At 41.4% G+C, this 23932-nt stretch overlaps 1 protein-coding gene across 1 annotated transcript in view; it reads left to right on the top strand.

The window, feature by feature from the left end:
- Positions 1–23932, top strand: part of LOC121280396 (uncharacterized phosphotransferase YvkC-like) — an 81993-nt gene that overhangs the window by 9566 nt on the left and 48495 nt on the right. The window contains exons 5-14 of the mRNA XM_041192348.1: positions 2641–2712; positions 4444–4550; positions 5149–5221; positions 5883–5978; positions 10139–10210; positions 10543–10635; positions 17323–17451; positions 19718–19802; positions 21122–21210; positions 21655–21717. Coding sequence (XP_041048282.1) covers positions 2641–2712; positions 4444–4550; positions 5149–5221; positions 5883–5978; positions 10139–10210; positions 10543–10635; positions 17323–17451; positions 19718–19802; positions 21122–21210; positions 21655–21717 — 879 coding nt within the window. The remainder of the gene's footprint in view (positions 1–2640; positions 2713–4443; positions 4551–5148; positions 5222–5882; positions 5979–10138; positions 10211–10542; positions 10636–17322; positions 17452–19717; positions 19803–21121; positions 21211–21654; positions 21718–23932) is intronic.

Here is a 23932-nt window from a genome sequence, read left to right as displayed (position 1 = left end):
GAATTTTAAGACCCCCCTCCTCCCCCACCTGCAAACTCACTAACAAGGGAACATAAAATTCTGCCCAAATTGTGTGATTAATTGTGGAGAGGGCTGTATGTGACTCCAGGGGGATATAAACTTTACAAGTGGGAGGACAAGTTTTAAAGCTATAAAATGCATATGGTGCACTAGTTTTTATAAATAGGGGTGTAACATACAAAGGCAAAGATGTAAGGCTAAATTTATAACATTACTAGTTAGGCAAAGATGAGAGTACTCTGTCCAGTTTTAGGTCATGTCATTTATATAGGACATTAATGTCATATAAAGGCTACAGACGAAAATAACTAAGATGAAAGCAGGGATGAGAGGCTTTGGTTGGTTTTAGTATTAAGGACAGAAACTAGAGCTCCTTTCATTAGAGTAGAGAAGGTTAAGAGATCTGATGGGCAGAAAATTATAAAGGGTTTGGATAATAAAATAAGATCAGCTTCTACCCAAATAGGGAAAAAAATCAACTTCCCCTATTCACGGAGCTGGTAATGAGAGGGTGTCAGTTTAATATCATCAATGAAAGAATTAAGGGAGAGATTGGGATTTTTTTTTTCCTTCACTCAGAACGTTTTTACGGCCCTGCATACCTTACCAGAAACAGAATCTATCATTGATTTTAAAGGAGAAATGTCTGAAAAGGGAAAATATAGAAGGATAAGGAGAAAGGGAGTGGGGATAGTTATCTCAGAAAGGTAGCATTGGTGTGATGGGCTGAGTGGCTTCCTTCTGCGCTGGTGAAATTTTGTGATTCTAAGATGGCCCGTTATATAGTACCTCTTTCATAGTTTCACAACGTCTTTAAATTGACAATCAGAATATAGAACCGCTGTCTCCCCTTTGGGACTCTTAAATCTGTAATCAGAATAGATCTATAATCATTAGAAAGACCATTGATAAAGGCAAAATACTGCGGATGCTGGAAATCTAAAACAAAAACAAAAAAATGCTGGAAAAGCTCAGCAGGTCTGACAGCATCTGTGGAGAGAAAGACATAGTTAACGTTTCGAGTCTGTAAGACTCTTCTTCAGAGCTCTGAGAAGAGTCATTCAGACTCGAAACATTACCTCTGTCTTTCTCTCCATAGATGCTGTCAGACCTACTGAGTTTTTCCAGCATTTTTTGATTTTGTTTGAGAAAGACCATTGAGTTTGCTTCATGTGTTCGATTCTGTTACGAGGAGTCCCTGCCACTATAAATGTCACCTTTAATGCCAAGTCAAAAATGAAATTGCTTTTTTAAGTTTAAGTTTTTAGTTATTGGAGTAGAAGTGATTGCCTGGGTGGCTTTTTGCTAAATGTTGTACAGGACAGAAGTCCTGATTCAAAAGTCCGTGGAAAATTTTTTTGTCACCTTAATGGAATAGTTGGTTGTAAAAAAAAGATGCAGAGTAATGTGCACTCCCATTATTTTGCTTTTACAAACACTTGCAGGCCCATTGAACACCTTTTGGGGGTGGTGCTGAGCTACTTAAAACTGAGCTCATCTTTGTCACTGGATTGGACACTACACCAGTATAGATCCAAAACTATTTGGGTCTGGCAATGTTTAATTCATTCAAAATCCATCCACTTACAAAAAGGTATAACTGGGCCTTTTGTGCCTCTGGAAGTCAAAGCAAAGAAACAGACACAATAAAGAAACAGAAAACCTCAAGGCTTTGCAGCATCTGGTTCAGCCAGAGTCATAGGCCGTGTAAGTAAAGGGTTCAGAAGCAAGAGTAGAGTTTTGGTTGCGAGGTTCTGTCAGGTCAACAAGGTCTCATTCACCAACCAAAAGTATCAACCAATCAGACGCCGGCAGCTATCCATTGCCACCAGTGTTAGCAGGAGCAGTGGCAGCAGATGGCAAAGCATCCACCAGAGGTCAAGGATTGTCAAGGGACCCGAGACCAAAGTTGAGTGAAGACGGCGTGGGGACTGTGGGCTGGGGGGTCACAGGAGGGAGGTGTAGGGGAATTAGAGGCAATGGCAGGAGAGTGGCTTTCATCAGCCTCCCTCCTTCCACCCAGCCTTCCTGATGCCATGACTCTCGATCAGTCCTTGACCACAAGGGATCCCCGGGTTTGCTGGGCAGCCATCCGAATGCGTGGGAAAACCGTGCAATCTCCATTTAATTCTTGAGCTACCCCTAAGTTGCGGTGGGTTCAGGGATAATGAATGAATGAGCCTAATTGACATTCTGCTGCTGTGGACGGGAATCCGTGTCCGCTCCTTCTGCTTTCCGACTTAATTGGGCAAGGTTTTACCGCCACTGGGAGACTGATGGTGGCCGGTGGGGGGGAGGGCCTCTCCCACAATTAAGTGGGCCCAGCCACCATGATTCCCACTGTAGTGGGCCACATTAAATCTAGCCTGCTATCTTTTCAGTGTTTAAAATGTTTAGCAAGGCCCAGGATTTATCTTTTGTATCTAAGTGTTGGATCAGGAACATGTTGTTCATTCATTTAACTTAAAGTTGAATCTATTAAATTATAAAATAATATTATTGGAACAGAACAACAATGCATGAACTGAACACCAAATTAGTAATATACTTAAATTATATTAATCTCTCAAAACAATCAAAAGCCATTATGACTGACACAATGTAGTATTTATTCACCAGGTACAGAAAGCTTATGGGAACTCAAGGGATATTGAATGGGCAATAAAAGACGCAGATATTTATTTACTGCAGGTAAGAAATTTACTGCCTGTGTTATGGAAGTTAAGTAAGGCTAATTAATGTACTTGTTCTTATACATATTCATTTCTCAAACTGTATTTGTTTACTAGTGATTAGCATTTCTGGTGGGGGGGATATTTCAGCGTTAGCTGTCCCCGTTTATTTTCTGTACATTCACAAAAGATCCATGGAAACTCTAGAATGATGGCATCAATGGTGCCAAAGCCATTTTCCTGGGATTTCCACAGCACTTCTGCCCAAGTTATAGAAGCGAGCAGAGAGGGCATGTAATAGGCAAATTAATTTCAATATAGATAAGTGTGAAGTGGTGCATTTTGGCAGGATAAATATGGAGGCCACTTTACTCCTTGGACAATAAGAGTCCCAATGGATTAGAAGAACAAAGGAATCCAGTGCTATAGACACACAAATCACTGTAAGTAGTGACAACAGGCTAATAAAGCTATTAGAAAAAAGCAATAAAAGCACAAGTTGAGTTGAAAAGGAGGTAATTAAACTTGACTAGAACCATGGTCAGATCACACTTGAAGTACTGTGAGCAGTTCTCCTCTCCGTATTGTAAAACGGATATGGAAGCCCTGGAGAAATGCAACACCAGAACTGAAATGTTATATTTATCAGGAAAACGTGTGAACAGGCTAGTCCTCATTTTTTCTATAGAAAAGAGAAGGCTGAGGTGCGATCCTAAAAGATCTTGAAGATTATAAAAGAGTTCGATAGGGTGGATGCAGTGAAGATGTTATCACTTGGATGCAAGGGATGAAAGAATCCCAGAGAAACATCTGAACCTCCAAAATTGTTCAAAAGTTCAATATCAGTTTTGAAATCTTCAACTGATCTAGCCTCAGCAGTCTCTTGAGGGAGAGAGTTCCAGATGTCAACTAAACTTTGTGTGAGAAACTGCTTCCTGATTTCACTCTTAAACGGCCTAGCTCTAATTTTAGGGTAATGTTCGTTTGTTCTGAATTCCCCCACCAGAGAAACTAGTTTCCCTGTATCTACCCTTTCAAGTTCCTTTACCATTTTAAATACATAGAATTAGGTCACATTCTAAACTCAAAGGACACCCAGGTTGTGCAACCTGTCCTCTTTAAGCCATGGTATCATTTTGATGAACCTGTCCTGCATCCCCTTCGAAGCTAATATATCTTTCCTGTGAATCGATGTTCAAAATTAAACACAGTGTTTGAGATGGGGTTTGTCTGAGGTTCAGCTCAGCTGAAGAATCCCTTTGTCACTTTTGAATCCCAACCCCCTTGAGATAAAGGCCAACATTTTGATTACTTTTTGTACCTGAGCATTAGTTTCTACTGATTTGTGTACATAGTCACCCAAATCCTTTTGCTTCTCCACAGTTCCTCGATGTCTCATCATTTAGAAAACATTCCAGTTTGTCTTTCTCAGGTCCCTGAGGGACACCACTTGTCACATCCTGTTAATCGGTGAATGTTTATCCCTAAGCTCTTACTCCTACCTGCCAACCAATTACAAACACACATCACAAGGTTACCCCAACATAGAAATTCTGTCCAAATTATTACAATATTAATCACTAATCTGGGAAATTTGTTCACAATAGCAGTGTTTTAATGTTTGAAAATGGACGGAAATTGCTTTTGTTGAATGATTACTACAGGGATTTTTACACTAAAGTTACAATATAAATGCAAATACAAGCTGTTGTCGGTAAAGATTTTTCACATTACTCTTTACTTTAAACAGGCCAGGCCAGTAACAACCCTTGACACTGAATCTGAATTTGAGCTGATGCATGAGTTTGATTCCCCTTTGGCCACAGACTACATTTGGATGACAACTTCCAATGTGAGGTACATAACTGCTTCTTCGTTTTATTGTTCAGTTGCTATTGTTTAATTAATGTTTGTAATTTTAATCTGGAGATCACAAAATGGAAAATCCAAACCTCAAAGACCAGCCACTAATGCTTTTGTAAATATCTACTTTAAAATATAAAGGCCAATTGGAATCAGAAATAAATGAACAGGGATCGCTAGCTAATAGTTTCTGTGTATTATTGAACCTTGTTTCAACTCCTTCTGGTCTTGCATGTTTCACCCAAGGTGTCTGGCCTCCTTAGCAGGTTGGGAAAGTGTATGGGGGGGGGGCATTCAAATGGTGACAAGCCTATGACTTATGGATCTTCCACTCATCCCGCATATTTCAGCAGGGTTACGGAAGAAAACATGTGGCCTGTGAATTCTTAGGGCCTGTAACTGTTTATCCAGGCCTTTTGCCAACCAAATGCAGCACCATAATAGACCAATTAGTGCCATATGTGGCTATATTGAGGTGGAAATACATAACAATTGCGCCTGCAAAATAAATACTTTAACAGTATAAAATACTGTTTAGATGTTCAGCATAGCAAAAATTTTGAATGACGTATGAACGTTTTGGATGTTGCAGTGAAATGTTGCCAGGAGCTATTACACCTCTAAGTATAAGCACCTTTGTCCAAGCTGCTGAATGTGCAATACAGGTGAGTTTTACTGGTATGTATGAAAGGATATAAGCTCAATGGAATGCATTGGAAGACCTGATAAAATAAGGAAGATCTGTCACTTGGTGCAGTTAAATATTGACTGAGTTGAAACATTTCAAAGTAAGTTATACAGTGGCTCCAGCAAGGTGGAAGACAACAGCTCGGGATTCTGCTCCAACAATACCTGGTGCAAAAAAAAATCTGCAGGTGTTAAGAATTGAACTTTCACCCAACACTTTAAATTTGTGCTACAGCAAAGGGCAGTTTCCATGTGGAGACTGATTCTCCTCAGAGCTAAGTCCTGCAATTTTTTGCATAGGCTAAATAGAATTGCGTGTAACTTTCTGAATTAACTTTCACCCTGTACCTATGATGTATTATTCTGGAGACCAAGTGGGATTTTCATTACAGTGTCCTGTCTACTTCCCACCAGAAGAATGATTCCAATGGGACAGGTGTTCCACATGACAGAGTTAAGGGGAGGGAGAATATACTTTATTTTAAATTCTTTCATGGGATTTTAATGTTGCTTGCAAGATGAGCATTTGTTGCTCACCACTGATATGGATAAAATTTTTTTCAAGACATATAAAAGTAATATGTCACCTAACATCAAACAGAAAATGATACTGATGTTTTACCTGTATTATTTAACTAGGATTTGCTAACCAAATTTGGAAAGATAGACCATATATCTCCCTATGATTCTTCATACTTTACAACCTGCTGTGGCCATTTGTTCATCAATCTACTGGTAAGTTTCAAAGTATCAATAGGCAAAATTGCTTTCAGAGCTGTCCAATGCCATCCTCAGTTTATAATAGTGGTTGGACTCTCAGGGTTCAGGAGTTTACCTTTGATGTCCATCATTGAGAAAGAATATCAAATAACATGAATTCCTCAATTGCATTTTTTCCAAACAGAGGCACTTGTCATTTCATTTCAATCAAAATTAATTGAACCAAAGTTCTTTGTCACTTTTTCAGATCAGAATTTTCTTCCAGGAAGCTCATTAAATGTGTTTGAACATTTGGGTTTAAGGGGGATACAACAGCATGGATAGAGAGTTAGTTTACAACCAGGAAACAATAGGTTAGGGTTAATGTGTGTTGCTCAGACTGAAGAAGGGTTAAAAAAAGCAGGGTTTACTTTCTCTTGGAAGATCTGGACCTGGGCGAAAGGAATACATTCCTGATGTCTGCTGATGATGCAAGGATAGGGGGTCTGGAAACCATTCAAAAGCTTCTGGTCTGTGGGTCTAGGTAGACAGGTGACAGATCAGTAAGGCAATGCATTTTGGAAGAAACAGGTATAAACTCAGAGGAATGACGATGAACGACGTGAAGGAACAAAGAGAAACTCAGCAAAACAAATAGTGTGATGGAGGTAGTGTTCAGGGCTGGGTCACCGATTTCCTCTCCTTGATAGTATTACTTATCTGGAGGCAGGCAAGAAGAAACAACAAGCTTGATAACTAGTGAAGATATTTGCCTGGCTCTCCTCAAAACCACTGTCAGCTTTTCTGCTACCACAGCGTAAAAATCCCCACTTCCTCTGATCAAACAATTACTCCAAAAGATCCAGAATACAAAGAGTGACCGTTTTGCGGAACACCTTCGGTCTGTCCACGAGCATGGCCCAGACCTCCCTGTCGTTTGCCATTTCAACACACCACCCTGCTCTCATGCCCACATGTCCATCCTTGGCCTGCTGCAATGTTCCAGTGAAGCTCAACGCAAACTGGAGGAACAGCACCTCATCTTCCGACTAGGCACTTTACAGCCTTCCGGACTGAATATTGAGTTCAACAACTTTAGATCATGAACTCTCTCCTCCATCCCCACCTCCTTTCTGATCCCCCTTTTTCTAATAATTTATATATATTTTTCTTTTCCCACCTATTTCAATTATTTTAAATGTATTTCCATCCATTGTTTTATCTCTACCTTTTAGCTTATTTCGATCCCTTCCCCCACCCCACCCCCACTAGGGCTATCTGTCCCTTGCTTGTCCTGCTTTCTACCCTTAATGTCACCATTAGCACATTTCTTAGCTAATATCACCACCATCAACACCTTTTTGTCCTTTTGTCTATGACATCTTTTGGCAATCTCCACCTATTACTGACCCTCTATCCAGCTCTACCTGTCTCACACCACCCCCCCCCCCCACCCCTTAAACCAGCTTATATTTCACCTCCTTTCTATTTTTCCTTAGTTCTGGTGAATAGTTATATGGACTCGAAACGTTAACTGTATTCCTCTCCACAGATGCTGTCAGACCTGCTAAGTTTATCCAGGAATTTTTGTTTTTGTATTATGTTAACTTGCTGAGTTTGCTTTAAATCTAAAATCTATTGTGGATCATTGCCTCAAAGGAAGTGTAATTGGGAGTCGGGTTAATTAGGAATTTTAGGAGTTATTATGGTAGTAATTGTAGTTTCATGTATGTCCTTAAAATCTTTTATTAAACAAACAAGTTTCCCTCATGGTTTTGGTCCACCTGGCACATATCATATCATAACAGATGCCCAGACCACTGCTTGGAATGTGCTGCATCTTCCACCAAGCAATAGGGCCACAATGACACTCACATCTTAGGAACAATAAAATAATTGGGAGTGCCAGAAAGCTTCAAGTTTTTGCTTCTGATTGGCATTACAGAAACTTGTATTTATAGTTTCTTTAACTTAGTACAACATGCCAATGCAATTCAAGAGTTTTATGAAATTAAATTTGACACTAAGCCACAGGAAGATAATTAGGACAGGAGCTTGGTCAAAGAGTTAGATTTTTAGGAACCTCTTAAAGGAGGAAAGAGGCGGGGGGGGAAGAGGAGAAAGATTTAGGCAAGGAATTCCATTATAGCCGAGGCAGCTGGAAATCAGGGATATGCTAGAGGCTGGATTTGGAAGAGCACAGATTCCTCAGAGTGTTGTGAAGCTGAAGGAGGTTACAGAGATAAGGAGGGTCAAGGGTTTGAAAACAATGAGGAAAATTTTAAAATCAAGGCATTACCAGACTGGGAGCTAATGTAGGTCAGCCAATGCAGGGTGATGGATGAACAGGACTTGATGCAAGTTGCAACAACACTTTGAATTAAAAATGCACCGCTTACCCAGCATTAAATATATGCATTGAAATCTTACTTAATATCCTGATGTGCAGCACTTATTAAAGGCTTTCTAGAAAACAAAACTTGCAATATTTACTGGGCTCCCACCACCAATTTTGTCACCTCTGCAAAAGCTTTAACCCAGCTAGTGAGATTTCACTAGATTTTCAACTTGCTGCCAGGGTATAACAGTCATGCCTGACATTTCACTTCCACTGAAATGACAAGTTGGAAATCTACCTCAGGAATTACCGAAATGACATTAAAATCATTTGGATTCCCGATTAATTGTTGTTCTTTCCAAATGATAAACATTGCATCTGACTCCCGACTACCTTGAACAACTGATCCAATAGTACACAAAGAAGTGAAAACATTTCACAAGTGTAGGAAATGCTGGCATATCACCACATGCTCTCATTCTTCTGTGCCCACCCTGGGCACCACCACACTCTTTAATCTCTTGAACAATACTTTACTGACCAATCACCCCACTTTTTGTGTAAGGTTGTCTGCAACTTACTTACCTCACACCAACTGTCTTAGACAACCCCCAAAACAGCTTTGTCCACATTTATATCCTTGCATTCTCCACATCTCTCACTCCAACTCTCCCATCATTGTTGCCACACTTTCCATAACTGATGGCCTTACTTATCCTTACACACATAAAACCTTCTGTCTCTTTAGCTTTAGATAAAAGAGTGTGTAAAAGCAGTATAAAATTACACCAGATACATCCGTGACGTACACCTAGGAAACATTCATCTATTTGAGCAGTAAAATGAGGCTTGACGGCTTCAATTATGTAAGATTTGAACTATTGAAAAATTATGAAAATTTGTATTCAGGACAATTATGACGCACAAATGATCGGTTTGGCATAAAATCAAACAAAGAACTGAAGATGAGGAAATTCGGAGCAATGTCTTTTGACAGCGTACCTTCAATGGAAAGCAAACTAATCAGCAATTATTCATAAGCAGCCAACATTATTAAAATCAAGTTTTAATAAACAGTAATAATCTGATAAATCTTTTTTCTGGCATAAGACTTTAACTGTGCCTGTCCCTTTAATGATGCTGCTTCATTTGTGATTCTAATTTCTAGTTTCCAGTCAATGTCCTATTGTTGCTGTACCTCCCAACGTGATCAATATCCTTCAACTATTTCATAATTTTGGCTCTTGGGGACAATGCAATTCCCTCTGGCTCTGCAGAGTGTACGTAAAGTGCATCTGCACAACTTGCCACAGGCAGTGCCTGCCCTGAAATTCCAGTTTACCTCCACTGATTTGTGAATGCCAACTGTTGCAGACCAAAGATCCATCCAGGTCCTTTGCATATAATTACATGGTGTAACTGCCAGTGGACGCATGTTATCTCCAATGCATAGTTGCCTTGTGCTATAAGGCTTGAACATATTCCTTTTATTTGCAGAAAATGGATATGAATGCATGTCACTTCTAGCAAGTGTAAATGAGCCATGTTATGAGCACAACTGATTATCTTAAATTGGTTGTTTGTGTAGCTGTTAGCACACTCAGGATTGTTCAGCAAGTGCTGCCCAAACAGGGAATCACATCTAACAGGAGATGTTTTGTTTTAGGTCTAGCAAGCACGGGCTGGTGGAGTATGATCTGTACTCTGCAGTGTAAAAGCTGTTATATAATGATGCCATAAATGCATCTTAATGTTGCCTTTAAAATTGCAATATCACACAACATCCTCCAATAGCAATCATTGTTCATATGCAATAAAGGCTCAAGTATAATCCATGATAATTTGTTTTGTTCCCTAGTCCGCCTATAAATCAATAGAGGGTGACCTGTTAACTGAAAAGAATGATTTTGACTTTTCTCTACGGGGACGTGTAAGTTTTTACATGAATTTAAATAAATACAATTGATATTTACGAGCACTGAAGTTGAGTAGCTAAAGTTGCCGGAAACATCAATAATGAAAAGCTGTTCAACTATTGCATTCAGACTTGGAAAAACCTACCAGGAATTGGAAACTCAATAGAACAGCTGTTCATGAATAGCTTCCCATATAAGACTGAACATTTACTTAGAGAAACAGCAAATTTGATTAGTGGATGTATGATTTGTAACTAAACTGTTAATAGATATTGTTTTAAATGTCGTTTTTACCACCTGTAAGCTTTGGTTGTGAAGTTAATGAAATATTATTTTCACTCACTAGGTGTTGAAAGAAGTGACTGTAGAAGATGTTATTTTCATTCATGGGCGCACATCCTTTTGGAGAAGAGTGATTAATTCAGTAAAGGTTTTAAAGGTAGTTTATACATATTTTACAGTGTCAAGCACACTACACAGAGTAAAACCACATTAATACCCAAGTCAAGTGCTCAGTCTTCATTGTAAACTGTGATAGTAAATGGCTAAATTAACCAATGGATCATTCCCGTTGCAGGGCCTCTTTTACCAGAATCAGATATGGAAAAAGCACGTACCTACTCCCCGCAATTTCCCATTCATTTTAATGGATGGAACATTGTGGAGAGCCTGAACACAGATTCTTAATATGAGTGCTCAGTACATTCGAACCCGATAACAAAGGTCCATGCTCAGCACAGGATTGTGATTAGAACAGAAACTATGGTCCGGATTTTTCCCGGCTCTGTTAGCCCGGCCTTTAAAAATGGCTTCCGAAACTTCCAATCTTTGGTCTGGGGGGGTGGAGCGTGGTGGTATTGGGGGTGTTGGGGAATGGGCTACAATAGTATTCGCAGTGGGCAATGCCGGAAGTAGAGGATCAGAGCTGGGTCCGGCGCGGTTTGTGTGACTCAGGAGAATATAAGATGCGGGCCTTCTGAAATGTCCATTTGAGTGTTAGGCCGTCACTGGTGAAGTCCCTATGTCTCAGAGAAAATGCCATTTCCTTGTCAGGTGAGTGTCCAAGCTGTAATCATTGTCTAACTGTTAGCTGACCCTTGAATGAATAGCCCATTTTGGGCTTTCCCTATCGGAGAATTGTCACCACTGCTGCCTAATCGAATTGTACTCTGCCGAAGCACTTTAAGCATGGAATGGATTCTCAAGATATAGCCATGGAGATGGCATCGTCTTGCCATCAGTACCTGCTACAGATATTATGCAGTCATGTAGTTAGCTGCCAAGTCACAGTGGGTGGATGCATAATGAGCCATGCTCATTATCCCATCCAATTGCCCCCTTGCCACCCATCTATCAGGAGGCACCCATACTGTTAACCCTTGACCAGATCCCTCATAGCTGCACACTGTCATGGCATAAGAGTATGACTAAGAAGGAGGAAACTAATAGGGCTGTCAGTGGTTGCAGAGCACAGCATGCTACCTTGGAGTCACAGCCACAACATACATGACACCTTGCATTTGTGCAGAGCCATTTTCTCCACCAAACTTTAACAGTAATCAATGAAGATATGGTGAAAATGGTAAGTACATGGAAGCACACAAAAGTGAATGAGAACTTTCTGAATGGTTCACAACCCTTTTCACCTTACATTTTTATTGATAGAATGTCACACAGAGGAGACACAGGGGAAAGTATGGGTCCAGATGTCCCACACTTTTCTGACCAGGACCTTCAGGTTCTGGTGGAAGAGTTCCAGAAGAGGAGATCAGTCCTGTACACTGCTGGCTGTCATAATGTCCCTGCAGTAACCAAGAAGGCCTGAAATCAAATTGTGGCTGAGCTGAGCACAGCAGGAGACCGTCAGAGCTCATGAATTAAGTGCAGGAACAGGTTCAATAACCTGCTGCATTCCAGCAAGGTGAGTAGCTTGGCTCATCCATACAGAGCTCCAAGGGAAGGGTCATATCTGCATGCTGCAGCTAAGGTGTGAGACATGGCACATTCCTCTGCTTCAGCATTGAGGCTTGTATGTGTAAGCATATACAACATATGTGAATGAGCATTGTGATTCACAGATGCAGTAAACAACAATATCACTCCATGCACCATATGTCAGGCTAACATAAATTCATGTTCTCATTGTAGAGCAAAAGGGCGAAGAATGCCATGGAGATGGCCTGGATTGGGGATGGGTCAGCCTGGCTGAGACACATCCAGCCCACTGGAACAGATGGCCATGGAGATTGCCAGGGTGTCTGAAAAGCTGTCTGTTGGTGATGGTGAATTGCCGGTAGCAGGCAATAAAAGCAGTGTTGAAGTCACCTTGGCACATGTTGGTAATGGTGAAAGTCATGATGTCAGTTCACTGAGCACAATGGGTCATTGACATGAGAGGGAGTGCAAGGGTGGAACTGCATCAAGGGCAGCACAAGCTTAGTTAAGGCAATGGCATGCATCAGTTTGCTTTCACAATGAGAAGGGCTACATCTAAACAACTCCCATTGTGTTTCGTACAGGGCCCAGCACTGCACCTCTGCCGCGGCCGCCCCCCCCCACCCCCCGCCACAAACTGTATCATGTGTTTCACCTAGTGGTGTCTCCAGGACTACTCTACCTAAAATACCAACTCGGTCACTCCATAACAAGCGTCCAAGTGTGATCCAAAAGTCACCTTATCTTGCCGACTATTGCACAACAAATTGGTGACAGGATCACAAGTTCCAAGTCAGGATGGTGTTTACCTTGGAGGGGAAGTTGCAGGTAGTGGTGGTCCCATGCATCTGCTGCCCTTGTCCTTTTAAGTGGTAGAGGACGCAGATTTGGAAGGGGCTGTCAAAGGAGCCTTGGTGAGTTGCAGGAGGAGGTGTCAGAGTCAGAGACATCTGTGCACAGTCCCCTCAGAGGACGGAGGAAAGTCTCCATGATGCTCCAGTGGGCAAGAATGTGGAGCCTCGGAAGTCAGCTTTTGGGGCACAATATTTAGATGATCAGCAGCAGAGGTGTGGCAGAGTTCCCTGAGGCAGTGAGAGCTCTTGAACTGCAGTTGTAGGGGTCCATTACCATTATGAGCTCCACATTATCCCAGGGGCTCAATTGCATGAGCTCTGACCATGACAGACTGGCCACTCTCACAGAGGGACACATGCAGCAACTCTCAGAGTGGATGCAGAGCAGCATCTCAGCCAGGAAAGGATGCAAGCTTCCCACAGTAGTCTGGATCAGTCTGCTCAGTGCATGAGCACTGACATCCATGGAATACATGAGAAGCTGCGTACTCTTAACAGTACAGTCGCACTGTTGCCCCAGCAGTTGCTGGAATGGATGGCAGCTGCATGCCAGCAGCCAGCCCCATCAACCCCACCTGAAGGCCAACCCAGGGCTGCGCAGGTCACTGAGGAGGGCAAAAGTACCAAGAGCTCCTCAGCACCCTCATCTTCCTTCCCTTTTCTGGCCCCTGCAGCAGAGCCCTTGTCTACTGCAGATGTGCCAGTGACCATGCCTGCTCTTGGTGAGATACAGAGGCCAAAGTCTGAAGCAGATTCCCAACAGATACCTGCAAGATGAGGCAGGCCGCTGTGCTCCTCATTGCTGCTTATACAGAGAAATGAGCAGCCTGCCTCCAGCTCCTCTGAGACAACCCAGTGGTGTGTGTGAGAGTGTGCATCTCACCTAGAGCACTAATGGGTTCACTTTGCTTACAATTTTCACATTGTATTTAGCACATTTAAGCACTTCTTTAATATATTTACTTGCACTTGTACATACTTCAGCGGCTCTTAGCAGTAATAATGAGGGCGGCATGCTGAGGCCCATCTTGATGTACCATCAACAGGATCAAGGTTGTCGGCTGATTTGTGATGATTCGGAGGGCTTCTTCGTTCTCTGCTGTATCACATGAGATTCCAGAAGTCACTGAAATGCTCTGAGATATTGCTTGTAACTTTCATTGCACATCCAAGCTTAATCCTAATGATCAGACTCCATGAACAGACGATGGGCGTTCGATGCACCTCAAGCTTGAGAGCTGGGTGCAAGGCATTCATCCGCATGACAGTGTTATACTTTGGCCTAGGTGTAGGCATCGCAGCTCGAGAGGCCCTGTAGCATGCAGGTAATATTGGTCATCTGTAGTGCATTGGTGGCTGAAATAGCTGAGGGAGTTAGTAACTCCTTAGTATGAAGAACTTGTGGCAGCTGCCAGGAACCTTGCACACACATGAAGGAAGACCTTGTTGTGGTCACAAATCCACCTGTACATTGATTGAGTGGAAGGATTTCCTGTTGACAAAGGTGCCTGCATGTTGAGTTGGGGCCTCTATGGCAACATGGATGCAATCAATAAGCACTCTGCACCTGAGGGAAGCCTGCTAATTGGGAAAAGGCTGTGGCTCTATGTGTCTGAGATGCCAAATCTATAGGGAAATTATTGTGATTCCCCACATGAGCAAACAGGGCATTAATGACAACCTTAATACAATTGTGTGCTGCTGACTGGGATGTACCAGACAGGTATCCTGATTATTCCTGGAAAGATCCTGAGACATAAAAGTTGAGAGCGACGGTTTCCAGCCATTTGCAGCGCATGGTGGCTGATGGATCGTGACTCTAGTTGCTGCTGGATCATGCTACACATATCTGTCGCCACCTCACAGCTTAGCCTCAGTTGCCTTCCACACTGGTTCCCTGTCATGTTGACGTAGGATGTCCTAGGTCTGCAGACTCTTCCCATGTTGTCCTGCCTCTCATCCTCCCCCTTCCTGGTGTACATGCAGCAGCCTCTTCCTCCTGACTTTATGCCCTCACTCTGGCCTCCAGCTGTTCATGATGACTGGCTTCCACGGTCTCTATGTATGAGGGTGCCATGTCCATCTTCTGTATTCCATTACATAAAGTGTTATGCACCCTTCTCCAGCACCTGCGTGCATGGGGCAGCAGGGGCAAAAAATAGTTGCCCTTGAGACCAGGAGCACTACCCTCCTACTTCCTTAGGTTAAGGGAAGACACTGCTGGGACAGTGAATATATTTTTGAAGCAAATTCAACAAGGGTACCCTGCCTCTCCAAAGAAGAGTCATATGGACTCAAAACGGTAACTTTGTTTCTCTCTCCACAGATGCTGCCAGACTTGCTGAGTTTTTCCAGCATTTTTGTTTTTATTTCAGATTTCAACATCCACACTCCTAAATTCAACCAGAGCGGAGGCAGCTGCTGATTTAAATGACCAGCTACCTCCATAAAACATGCACGTGAATTAACAGAGGGTCATTCCAATGAGTAATTCATCAGCAGCTTCCCATGAAGCTTGCTATGTAGCTTTCAACTGTTTGCACACATCCCCTGAGGAATATGTTCTTGGTCATTGTCCCAGCTACATTAGTGAGTTTCACAATCTTCCAATCTGTCTAGCTGCTACTCGCAGTGATCAAAGCTCAAAATATAGAACTCTTAAAGCCTGACCGTGCTTGGCTTTATTTTTATAAGAACATTAGAAAAGGTCACTTGACCCACACTAAGTCACCCTACTGGTACTCCAAGTCTCACAGCCGACAATCCAGCTACATTTTCTATTCCCTGAATGTCTTTGTGGATCATTCCAAATGTTTATCACCTGTTGAGTACAGACATTGGGTCAGATTTTCCTCTTCAGCTCTTGCATGTAATAGCTTCTCACAGTGGACGTGCTTCTTGAAAATTCGAGCGTAAACTATTCATTGCTTTCCATCATTAATTTCCATGGATGGAAAGTTGTGAATAGCTTCTGGCTGAATTTGCTGTGAGGGCTTTCACCGCAGCAGGCTCTTATGCCTGGCTGCTAAAGAGAAAAGTCGGACCTGTTATTTTTTAATGACCTATTTTCAATTTACTTCCCATTAATTTTATGTTATGTCCACTTGTCTCAACTACTGACTTGACTCACCTGAGGCAATATTCTAGGCAATCTTAAATGAGACATTAATATTTTATAGGGAAGATTCTTCAAGACCACAGAAACCATTTTCATAGTGAGTATGATGCTCAGTGGCTTCCATCAAAGTTCTACATCATGAGATTTCTAGGTGTCTATCCCCTAACTATTTATTCCATCTTGGTGCAGTACTGAAGGAGTGTTGTACTTTAGGAGGTGCCATTTTTCGGCTGAGACATCTGACGTCTCTGGTGGATGTAAAAGATTCCGTGCAACTACTTGGAAGAAGTGTAGGGGAATTGTTCCCGGACACCTGGCCAATGTTTATCCCTAAACCAACAACTAAAAACAGATTGTCTGGTCATTATCATCTTGCTATTTGTGGGACCTTCAGCGCTTGCAAAATTGGCTCCACATTTCCGACATTACAACAATGGCTACTCTACCCAAGTACTTCATTAGCTGTAAAGCGCTTGTGGAATTCCTGACGTTGAGGTCAGGATTTTTTTAAAAAACACTTTCCTTTATCGTGTCCCCTGAAACGTTAGTTAGGCCGCATGTAGACCTGGTTAATGTGAATGCAACAGTCACTAGCTGCATTCAGGGTTGCCTAAATTTCAGGGAGTGTTTCTAAAACAGGCTCATCAACATATACACAGAATCTCCTGTTGGCTAAAATTCGGCCCCATGAAATTAGCAATGGAGTAAAGCCTGTGCAAATAAAGACCACCTCACTGATAAGTTAATATGCTTTGCACCCACTTTATGCCTCAAAAATAAGTGCAGCTCAGACCAATTTCTACTCCAATGTGCCTCAGGTAAGTTATACATTTCACAGATTTCCCTGAAGAGTTAAAAGGTTGTGTATAATGCAGTTTTACTCAGTTAAAAGAATCTGAGTAACCACAGATTTTATTCATAAGCTGCACAAAATACTTCAGAGATAAGATGGTATGCAATAAAGTATCCAGGTCAGGAAATGCTGAATTTCATGACTCTAAGACTGTGATCATTTATTGCTATTTTTTAACATACTGGTAAATGATGCACATTACATTCACTTTTATCATTGAGCTGCAATTTCATATGTTACCAAGTCAATTATTTGAAGTTAAATACTGTTGGTTTTTTAATTAAGTCAATAAATCATGCCTGTCATTTTGACCAGATGTTGCTGAATTTGTAAATGACACAGTATCTACATTTGAATCACTTCCAGTTTTTGCTAAGTCATGATGGAAATGCCAGGATTTTAGAGGAGAAACTGAAGATATATCAGGTTCCGCCTGCAAACACAGCCAAATTATTTTACTTAAACATAGATCGAGAACTCCCAGAGTTTTATAAGGTAAGGAAGTGTTTCTCAGTTAAATTCGTCAAATTGTGTGATGGAGATTTAATAGAAGCCATGTGCACCAATTCATTCAAGCGGCATCATTCAAGTTGCATAAGAAAAAAACCCCGAAATAAACGTGCCTGTTTGTTTTTTTTCCCTTGTAGTGATAATATAATGTTACATTTAACCGTAGTTTGCACATTAATTTTGTCAGGAAAATGTATCCAGGGATATGGAATTGAAGTGGAAAAATGGGAGTTGAGGGACGTATCAGCCATGTTCTAACTGAATGGTGAATCAGGCCTGAGGGACTGAACATCCTGGTTCTGTTACTAAGTTCCTGTGCTATGATAAATGAGGAGGGGGGGGGGGGGTGGGGGGGGTGGGGAAGGGGGCTAAAAATTTGTTGCCTTCCAGGATATTCTTTCCATAACTTTGGAGGGAATTCAGTTGAAGGGCATCAAATTAGCCCAGGGTACAGCGATACATCTTATTCAGGCTTTCTGAACGGCCTTGATGTGGTGGAGCTTCTGACTGCTCAAAACAAGTCCATGAGAGCCAGGAGCTCCAAATCCAGGACTTCAGGGGCTGCTATGCCAAGAGAACTCAAGCATAGCACCCTGCTAATCTGCAGATATAGGGCCCACTTATGTGTGTGTCTGGATATTTCAGTTCAACCTGGCCCACAAGGAAACAAAATTGGTCAAAAAATGATATAAGAACAGAAAAATTCAGCAGGTCTGGCAGAATCTGCGGATAGAGAAATAGAGTTAAGGGTTTGAGTCTAATATGACTCATCATCAGAATAATTCTGATGAAGAGTCGTAACAGACTCAAAACATTGCTCTGTTTTTCACTACCCAAAGCTGCTGAGTTTTTCCAGCCTTTTCTGTTTTTGATTTCAGATTTCCAGCATCCACAGTATTTTGCTTTTATTTAAGTTAAAAGTGATGCTCTTTTTGGATATGGATGCAGATTTGCCATGAGATTGGCCTAATGAGGAAATTAATACAGGTTCCTCTATACAGGCCTTGGGTTAGTCAGGCCCTCATGCCCATCATCAAAGCCCAATCTTGCATTCTGGAGAGCATCCTGCTTGTACTTCAAAATAGCATGGTAGAATTGAAACCCATAAGAAGGCAGTGGGATCGAAGGGGGGACCGTGGCCATCTCAATTGCCTGCTCACCAAATTTCTGCGAGGCTGGCTGAAGTAAAGCCAGCCTTAAAGTATGGTTTTTAGGTGAAATGAGGTTAGAAGGTAGGCCGTGATTGAAACAGGAAGTACAGACATAAGATTTTTAATAAAATTATGCTTGTCAAACCTCATTGTGTTGCTTTTCCTTCGTCTGCACCTATTGTGCCAAAATATTTCTGTTTGAGGTTTAGGTCGGTTTGACTTTCTTATATGGCCATTATGGCCATTCTTATCATGTATTTTTTTCCTTGCGCTTAGTTTCTACATTTTTTCTTTAAAAGATCTGTTCCCTTGTGTTACATTATTTTTGCTTTTCATTTGATTGTCCCTGGATCTCTTTCATAGCCCCAAAGTAATTTGTGTTCCCAAAGTCATTAGAGTTGGTTTTGTAATTATTGATTTTAGTTTCTCATACAAAGCTGAATAAAATTGTGCAATAGCCAATTGTACAGGACAGGTCTTTGGTGATGGCACAAAATGGGCAATAGTGAACTGACAACCTGCTTTACACCATGACTGTATTTATTACAGCACAGAAATAGGCCATTCGGCCCCTAAGGCCTCTGCCATGTTCTGCTCCACAAAAGCCTCCTCCCACTCTACTTTATTTCACTCTATCAGGATGTCCTTCTATTCTTTCTTCCTCACATACTCATCTATCTTCATTTTAAGTGCATTCGTGTTACCTGCCTCAACCACTCCATGCAGTAGCAAGTTCCACATTCTCACTGTTCTCTGAGTAAGGAAGTTCCTCCTAAATTTCTTATTGGATTTATTATTGACCATCTTATATTTATGATCCCTAGTTTTGGATTCCCTCAAGTGGAAACAGCTTCTCTACATCTACCTTATTAAATCCTTTCTAATTTTAAAGACCCTTATATCAATTTTGTATATTTTCTTTTTCACTGAAAACAAGCATGTTGCTGATTCACAATTGCTCATTCCATGCTTTTGCCCGAGGCCAATTTCAGCCCAGAACTTGTTTAACTTCTATATAACTGTGGACTGATTACAATTCTGTTAATGTCCTGTTGATATTTCTGTGATTGCAAAGACGCAGCTTTCTGATTTCTTCTCAGGGTTGGATCACATCAATCGCAGTATCAGCTAAATCTACAGTCTGGAATAGTGTTGTTATACGTTTCTTCCTACAACAAGAACATAGTAAGACATAAATACTTTTCCAGTATGTGAGGATCTCGTATGGTACTGCTCAGAGATAATAGAGTCAAGGCAGAATTCACCTTCTCACAGTACCTTTGATGGAAACCCTGGAGAATTGTTCAAAATGTTAATTTTTAGATGTTTATGCCATTTTGAGGATTTGGTTGATTATTTGTTGAAGTTGGGCAGGAGATTGAGAGAATCCCAGCAAAAAATCCAGGCAGCATGTTTCCTATTTTTGTTTGTTTCCCTTACTCAATTGCTCTCTCTCTCTCTCTCTCTTTCTCTCTCTCATATTATTTATATGAAATATATAAAATTTTTACTCAGAAAACTGTTCTACTCCCTTTACTCCTCTCTCTTCCGACTATCTGTCTAGTTTAGGAATAAGCAGTCATCAATCACTAACCCTGGTAGCATATTCTGCAGCCTCAAAACCCTGCAAAATGAATTCTTCTATTTCCTGTCGTGCATCTATTACATTTAACCATATGTCAACATTGTTCTAGATTGCCCCACAATCACTGGGAACATTCTGTTTCTATCTCGACTTCATGTCACAATTCTTGACACCCTAATCAAATCTGTTCATAATCCAGCTTGTTCTAAAGAAGAACTGACCATCCTCAATCTAAACCAGGAAAATGTTGGGATTTGCTCAATTTAATCAAACTAACAAAGTTCAGGGAAAGTTTAGATTTTCATCCCAGTTTGTTTACCTCAATTATTGTTGGTTTAAACTATGACTTGGAAGTTTTACATGTCTTGAACACACCTTGGTCTAGAAATTTGATAATGCTATGCTTGTTTTACAGGCACAACCCTTGATGTCCAATATGACAAACATTTTACGTCTGCACTTTCCATACCGGAAGTGTGTGACCCATCATAATGAAGTATGTGTGTGAATGGCATTAGACCTTCAACATATGCAAACAGGGGACTTGACAGCTGTCTCAAAACCACACCCCAACATTGGGCAGCCCTAAAAGCAGCTGGCACCAGGTTCCTATAAAAAAAAGTATCCTTTAGCAAAATATGCTTTCCTAAATATGGAGCTGCAAGGGGCAGGGGTGCTTTGCCCAGCTCCACAGTAGTCTTGGTGAGAACATTGTAGGCCAGGCACCCTATTGTCTCCTCCTCTGATTGCCACCTGCGGCTCGACCACCTACCCCCCAACCCCCCAGGAACTACCTGAAGGTTCTTTAAAATTTACATCTTATTAGGGAAAGAAATAACTCTGTAAAACCATTGCATGTAATGAAATCTTTGTATAGAAAATGCATAAACATTAATTTCTGAGTAATGTACTTTCACAGTGTACACCCCGGAAATGCTGTCAGATCTAGCTGTGCTTTACAGCACATGCCCAGATGTTTTGTCCGCTGACATCCCAACATTTTTGGAGGTAAGAAACTCTATAAATAAACACAAAGAAACAAATATTTAGAGAAAATTATCTGCAAAGAGCCTTCATGTCCAATCCTGAAACACAGCTGATAAGGTGTCTGATATCAGATTTAAAGATTAACAGTGAATGTCATCCTGGCTGTTGTAGGCAAGTGGCAACAATTGTGACACATGCTTAATTAGAATATTTCAAGCCAGAAGTTCCAGGCTTTCCACAAGCACCCTAGGAAAATGCCACCAATCAATCTGTCAGAGGAGTGGGTGATGCGCCTGCATTGCAATTTTGAAGATGTTTGGAATCCATGATGTCATTCCTGATGTGTGATACACTTGAGACAGGACAGAGGATGTGTGTATTTTGAGTTCTGGTAATTTTTGAAGTTGCAATTCCTTTATCATGATTTAATTTTAGTAATTGCTGGTCTCATTGTATTTATTAAAGGCTATTGTTGAACTGATCAAAACCCAGGGAATGGGAAACAAATTACTGGAGATGGATACTCAGGTGAGAGACACACACATAGTTACAAGATACGGTCATTTGTTTAAGACTTTACCAGTTGGTACTTGGGCGCTGACACATTCCTTTACAAACTCAGGGTGATTTACAATAGCAGCATAACTTTTGGGATTAATTTTTGAAATTTGCACTTCAGGCCCAGAGCTTCACATAGTGGGGAAAATACTAGAGTCCGTTATAAAAGACGTGGTAACAGAACACTTGGAAAGCAGTAATGGGGTTAGACAAAGTCAGCATGGGTTTATTAAAGGGAAATCATGCTTAACTAATCTACTGGAGTTATTTGAGGATGTAACTGGTGGAATAGATAAGGGAGAACCAGTGGATGTGGTGTATTTGGATTTCAAGAAGGCTTTTTACAAGGTCCCACATAAGAAGCTAGCGGGCAAAATTAAACCACATGGGATTGGGGGTAATATACTGGCATGGATTGAGAATTGGTTGATGGACCAAAAACAGTGAGCGAGAATAACTGGGTCTTTATCCAGGTGGCAGGTGGTGACCAGTGGCGTACCGCAGGGATCAGTGCTTGGGCCCCAGCTATTCACAATATATATAAATGACATGGACGGGGGAACCAAGTGCAATATTTCCGAATTTGCTGATGACACAAACTTGGGCAGAGTTGTGAGGAGGATGCAAGGAGGCTTCAGGGCGATTTAGACAAATTGTGTGTCTGGGCAAACACATGGCAGATGCAATATAATGTAGATAAATGTGAAGTTATATGCTTCGGCGTGAAGAACAGAAAGGCAGAGTATTATTTAAATAGTGACATATTGGGAAATGTGGATGTACAAAGGGATCTGGGTGTCCTTATACACCAGTCAATGAAAGTAAATAGACAAGCAATTAGGAAGGCAAATGGCATATTGGCCTTCATTGCAAGAGGATTTGAGTTTAGAAGTGAGGATGTCTTACTGCAGTTATAGAGGGCCTTGGTGAGACCACACCTGGCCTATTGCATGCAGTTTTGGTCTCCCTACCTAAGAGAGGATATACCTGCCAGAGAGGGAGTGCAGTGAAGGTTCACTAGGCTGATACCAGGGATGGCAGGATTGTCGTATGAGGAGAATTTGGTTTGATTGGGCCTGTATTCACTAGAGTTTAGAAGAATGAGCGGGGATCTGATTGAAATGTATAAAATTCTAACAGGGCTAGACAGACTGGATGCAGGGAGGATGTTTCCCCTGGTGGGGGAGTCTAGAACCAGGGGCCACAGTCTCAGGATACAGGGCAGGCCATTTAGGACTGAGTTGAGGAAAAACTTCTTCACTCAGAGAGTGGCCAACCTGTGGAATTCTCTACCACAGAAGGCTGTGGAGGCTGAGTCACTGAGTATATTCACGAAAGAAATTGATAATTTTTTGGAAATTAGGGGCACCAAGGGGTATGGAGAGAAAGCAAGAACATGGCGTTGAGATATGGGATCAGCTATGATCATACTGAATGGCGGAGCAGGCTCGAAGGGCCAAATGGCCTACTACTGCTCCTAGTTTCTATGCTTCTATGTTTCTATATTAGGAGACATATACAACCCTTTCCATCTGTAGATTAACAGCAAGACAGCTGAGTCCCATCCCTAATTTAGGTCAACTCCATGAGGGGCAGCAGTCACAGGAACTCACACAACTGTAGCCCATAATTTTCTGTTAGTTAAATGAAAAACTGGAGCGACGTTTATGATTTTTTGCCTGGAATTTCCCACTTGTTTGTTGCCCATAGTGAATTGTCCAGAGAAAGTGATGGTGAACCTTCTCCTTGTTTTATTCCTAAGATGGTGTAATAAGAAAGCAAGACTTGCCTTTATAAAGTGCCTTTCATGACATCAGGATGTCCCTATGCACTTTACAGCCAATTAGGTACTTTTGAAGCCTAGTCACTGCTGCAATATTGGGAAATGTGGCGGCTAATTTAAGCATTGCAAGGTCCCACAAACAGCAAGGGGATAATGACCAGATAATGATAATCTTGAAGGAACAACGATATATATCCAAGTCAAAAAGACATGTGACTTGGAGGAAAATTTAGGGGTGATCGTAGGCACTGAAACTAGAATGCCCACACCCACTATTCAACTGCCAACAATATCTACAGAGCTCTGTCACATATCTGGCAATGACTGAAGAGAAATGCTTCCTCTGTAGGTCCTGAGTCAGTGGGAAGCCATTTCCAGAGTTGTGCAGTTTACTGCAAAGAA

Source organism: Carcharodon carcharias, chromosome 7 (genome assembly GCF_017639515.1).
Source record: "Carcharodon carcharias isolate sCarCar2 chromosome 7, sCarCar2.pri, whole genome shotgun sequence".
In the NCBI taxonomy this organism is placed as follows: Eukaryota; Metazoa; Chordata; class Chondrichthyes; order Lamniformes; family Lamnidae; genus Carcharodon; species Carcharodon carcharias.
The sequence above is the reverse complement of the archived record's forward strand: the minus strand, read 5'-3'. Positions and strand labels throughout refer to the sequence as shown.